We start from the raw sequence: 5,218 nt of genomic DNA, 5'->3' as shown, positions 1-5,218 counted from the left end.
CGGCCTCTCAGCTCCTCTCTGTGCCCTATAGGGTATTCTTAACAGAACACAGCCAAAAGAACCCTTCTTAACATGTACCTCAACTCATCAGACTACTTTACTTAAAAGTCCTCCAACATCCCCCAACTCACTGAGTAAAAAACCTAAAGTCCTTAAGTCTGTAAGGTCCTACACACCTTGCCTCCCATCTCCTCTTTAACTCTGTACTCCCCTCTTAACATGCCTCCCCTTAGTTACTTTGCTCCAACGCCCAGGCTCCCTGCTATTCCTTAAACATACCACGCACTTAAGATATGCAACTCTGTTCCTTCACATGTCCATATGGCTTTCTCCCTTAACTCCTCCAATCTTTGTTAACAACTTTGTTCAAGGGCCACGTCCTCAGGGAAGCCTTCCTTCACCACCCTGTGTAAAAGGTCACCCTCGGGGACGAAGAAGTATAGATTGGCAGAAGTATACAGAACAGTCACGGGGATGTAACATACAGCTTAAGGAATACAGTCAGTAAAACTGTAATAACTATATATGGTATCTAACCATTGTGCTATACACATGAAACTAATATACTATCAAATGTCATCTTAATTGAAAAATAAAAAAAACAAAAAGGTTCACCCCTTCCCTGCCTTACTTTCTTCATAGCACTTAACTTTCTTCAAATGCACTAATTTATTTTATTGTACATCTCCCCCCGTTAGAATGTAAGCTCCAGAGGGTGGAGATTTTTGTCTATTTTATTCCTTACTGAATGCACTATGCCTCACATAACAGGCATTCAATAAAAATCAGATGAAAGAATAAGTTCAAGTTAATTAAACAAATATACACAATTATGTATGTACTCGAGGCCCAGTGCACGAATTTGTGCACAGGTGGGGTTCCTTGGCCTGGCTGGTGATCGGGGCTGACTGGGGCAGTCTCGCCCAGTCCAGATTGGGGCTGATTGGGGCCAGCTGGCCATTGTACACATATATATATATAGAGAGAGAGAGAGAGAGAGATGTTTATGTATATATATGAGGATTTATACATAAGATTCATAAGGATTTGAGAAGGGACTTTTACTTTTTTCTTTAAACACAAATATATTTTGACTTTTCTTAGACATTTATTACTTTTAGAAATAATAAAAATATCACAATATATCTTCCATAAATCAGTAATATACAATATCTTATTAATTTCAACTATAGCTTTGTATAAAAATAAGGTGTAAATAAAGAGTTAAAGCCCTTTCCCCTTCTGAGAATTTCATCTTCTTTTAACTTTCTAGCTCTGTTTCCCAGGAAACCGGATAAAGATGAAATGCCAGTGTGTTACGAAGTAGCACTGCATATGGTGAAAATGACCTGAAATCAGTAAACTGCACCTGGACTAGGAGGAATTATGAATACCTAATTCCAGAAAATTGGCCTTCCCTGAGAGTACACTGACTCTGTGAACTTGGTATGTCCTTTGTACAAATTCCAGCAAGGGAACTGGCTTCCTGCAGGACATGGGGTGTCTGAACCAGGCAGACCCTGCACCCACCTATTCAGAGTCTCCTTTCCTTTCAGCTGAGCTGTCACTAGCAGCAAGGGGAAATGTAAGCACCAATGGCTCTGTGAACTGCTACAGAGACCACTGAGGAATACTCCCACCACGGGGAGAACATGTGCTGGCCCACAGGCCAGGTGTTCTGTCCTATATCCTTCTAGGTGATCTGATGCCAAGATGGCTTATGGTAGTCTTGTGACTTAGTCTTGTCTTTAGTTGAGCATAAGATGATGATCTCTTGGTGATATCGCAGACAGTTGTCATAAATGGGTTACACTCGCAGACATTCCATTCAATTTGGCCAAGTCACCATGACATTAAAGGGATGGGGAGAGAAATGCTCACAAGATTGATACCTGGGAGGGAGCTGGGGGAGGCTGATCAATCTATGGGCTAAAGGAGAAAGCTGTGTAGCCTGTGATAAGAGATAAAAAAAGGACCTTAACTAAGCTGCACTGACAGGAATGAGGGGTCCAGACCAAAGCAAGCACTGATACCGCCTGAGGAAAAGTGAATTAGACAAATAATGGTTAACTAACATATTCAGACCCTGTCATTAATGTGAATTAGACAAATAATGGTTACCTAACATATTCGGACCTTGTCATTAATGTTCTGGTATTTAAATTACAGTAATCAACCTTTTGAAATGCTTCCCTTTATCAAGAGATTTATCCAAACATTCTATAAAACTGCAAGAAAAATAATGGGCCATCTTTTAAGAGGAACAAGAAGGAAAGCTGGTCACTAAGTAACTCCTTACACTCCAATGAATATGTCAAAAACATTAAATTACTAAATGGTCATAACTACAAAAGAAGAACTATAGTAGTGTTTTTGATGAGTGTAAGAACAATAAAATCTTCCCTCTACTTCTTCCAATTATGTATTGGTAACTACTTAGTTTTCATTACACTGAAAATCAAACTTGAACCTTTACCCAAACCTCAACTCAGTTAAATTTGAGGACATATGGCTAACATGTTTATAATCTTTACCTTTGATGTCAATTATATCTTTTACACAAAACTCTGTAAACACCTGGGAAGCATGGCTGTATTCAAAATACATGTTATCCATCCTTTCTACTCGAATTCTGTCATCCCGCACCCTGAAAGAAAAAAATGAAAATTTCAAAGATAATTTTCCATAATCTTGAACTGTGTGTATTTAGGCCTTGGCCTGACATAAAAAAATAAATAAATAAAGACCCATTCCTGATTCTCTCCCAAATTAAAAAAAAGAAAAGAAAAGATCTAAAGTTTCCTGATTAAAAAGTTCCATTTCATAAAATGTAATTATTCCTTTTACTACTGGTATATCACCTAGCACACAATGAGTACTTTATATATATTTTTTATCAAGAACTCACTGAAATTAAGGTCAATTACTTTAATAAATACAAAAGGGGACCTTTTCTTCAATTCTATTTACTACCATGTTATCATTAGCATACATGAGCCTATCAATTTTATATGTAGTAACTATGCTAAACGCTAATTGATTTTTTGTATTGTCTTTGTATGCATTAATATCACCTGTAAAAATATAAAACTGTTTGTCTCTCCTTTAAAATATCTACTAGGGGCCCAATGCATGAATTTGTGCACCTTGAAAGGAACTGTGGGCCGCAAAGCTGCATGGGCACAGGGGCGAATCTTGGCCCATCCTCTGCGCCCCTACCCGGCCCCTCCTGCTGTGCACCCCCGACCCCCGCCATCCCGTCTGCTGGCAGCCCCACTCCCACCACTGCCGCTCCCACGTGCTGACAGTGCCAGCCCCATTTGCACCCACAGCAGGTGCAAGTGGGGACGGCACTGGCAGTGGGTGCAAGCAGGGCCGTCACCAGCAGCAGGTGCAAGAGGCGGCTGCTGGCCCCAATCACCCCTCAGGAGCAGGGGGAGGTGGAGAAGCCCTAAGGGGCAATTGGGGCCAGCAGCTGCTACTCGCACCCACTGACGGTGCCGAGTGATCGGGGCTGGCACCAGCACTAGCAGCGGGTGCAAGCGGGGCCGATGCCAGAAGCAGGTGCAAGCACTGGGCAGGACCATGGCGCACAGGAACAAAGAATTTTCAGTAACCACCAGAGGCTGGCCCCAATGACAGTGACCGGAGCCCTGCCTTGGTCTGGCGTCCCCGCTCACCTGCTCCACCATCCTACCACAGCCAATGCCCGCCATGTTCTGCGCGCACCCCCTGGTGATCAGTGCACATCATAGCGACAGGTTGTCCAGTTGTTCTGCCATTCCGTCTATTTGCATATTAGGATTTTATATATATAGATTCTTCATTTCTTTTTCCTACCTCATTACACTATTGGCTAAGTCCAGGGCTGTGTTGAACAAAAGTAATGCTAACAGGCACCCTTTGTCTTCTTACTGACACTAATGGGGAAAAGTTTCAACTCCTAAGTATAATGTTTGCTGTAGGTTTGGAGATAAATGACTTAGTCTAAGGTTTGGTAAAATTCCCAGTTAGAGTAATAAATAAAATCTTAGTATAAAGGATTGTTGACTCTTACCTAATGTTCTATCTATATGTGTTAAAATGATCATGTGGTTTCTCTTAATTTCTTAACATATTATTCATATTTTCTGATGCCGAATGACTCGTGGTTTCCTGGGATACAATATCCTTGCCATATTGTTCCATGTTGCTCAAATAAAGTTATAAACTTGATTTCTTAGTTTTTAATTTTTTCCCAGGAAATCTGTGCCAGCATACCTGGCTCCAAAGGCTCTTTCTGTTCTACTACAAGACTAGACAGGCATAGTGGATTCAGGAAGAAATGTAAGAGGAAGATTTTCTCCCATCTGTGGTGCTAAAGAAGGATTTTTCCACCTTTATCTACTGGAGAGGGAGTGTCAGACTATTGCAAATCTCTTATCAATTTTTGCTGTAGACTCCCTTAATGCCTGGATTTTGACAGCAAAGTTATTATTTAGCGACTCAAAAAGCAATGAGTGACCTTACATGAGCTCCACAGTGTTTTTGTACAAGTTCCTAGAATGAACACGAAGGCAGCTGGTAACTCAATTACTGTTCTAATTAACATTTTGTATGATAAGCAGATAAGGATTTAGAAACCCATTAAATCGATAACAATGGACTTGTCCATTATCTTTGAGGCTTTCATGGAAGTATTACAAAAGTGATAAATTCATTGTTCTGCAATCTGTATATTAAACGTTCTCATGCAAAATTTTTTCCACAAACCGGTTGGAGTTAAAAATCTCATATCTGGCCCAGCTGGTGTGGCTCACTGGTTGAGTGTCGACCTCTGAACCAGGAGGTCACAGTTTGATTCCCAGTCAGGGCATGCCCCAGTGGGGGGTGTGCAGGAGGCAGCCGATCAATGATTCTCTCTAACCATTGATGTTCCTATTTCTCTCTCCCTCTCCCTTCCTCTCTTGAAATAAATAAAAATATATTTTTAAATTTCATATCTGTGTTTTCCTGTATTTCTTAAATTGAAGAAAGTTGAAATACTTATATACATAATGAGTAACATCCAATTAGAATTTTATCAAACTAGACTTTAATAAGCTTCTACATTAAACATAGAACTGTCAGTCTTGATTTCCCCAAACTGTAGTTAGTCTTTGGAATACCGACATCTGAATCACGTGTAACACACAGAAACAGCAGATTCCACACTTGAAATGTGCTCAATGAACTCAGC

The 5,218-nt window shown here is 40.5% G+C and overlaps 1 protein-coding gene across 1 annotated transcript in view; it reads right to left on the bottom strand.

Annotated features, from left to right (window-relative positions):
* Nucleotides 1-5,218, bottom strand: part of MSH3 (mutS homolog 3) — a gene marked incomplete at its 5' end in the record, with an annotated part of 124,600 nt that overhangs the window by 81,765 nt on the left and 37,617 nt on the right. The window contains one exon of the mRNA XM_006775579.2: nt 2,535-2,647. Within this exon, the coding sequence (XP_006775642.1) occupies nt 2,535-2,647 (113 nt within the window). The remainder of the gene's footprint in view (nt 1-2,534; nt 2,648-5,218) is intronic.

Source organism: Myotis davidii, unplaced genomic scaffold (genome assembly GCF_000327345.1).
Source record: "Myotis davidii unplaced genomic scaffold, ASM32734v1 scaffold44, whole genome shotgun sequence".
Classification (NCBI taxonomy): domain Eukaryota; kingdom Metazoa; phylum Chordata; class Mammalia; order Chiroptera; family Vespertilionidae; genus Myotis; species Myotis davidii.
Note: the sequence above shows the minus strand (reverse complement) of the source record. Positions and strands in the feature narration are given on the sequence as shown.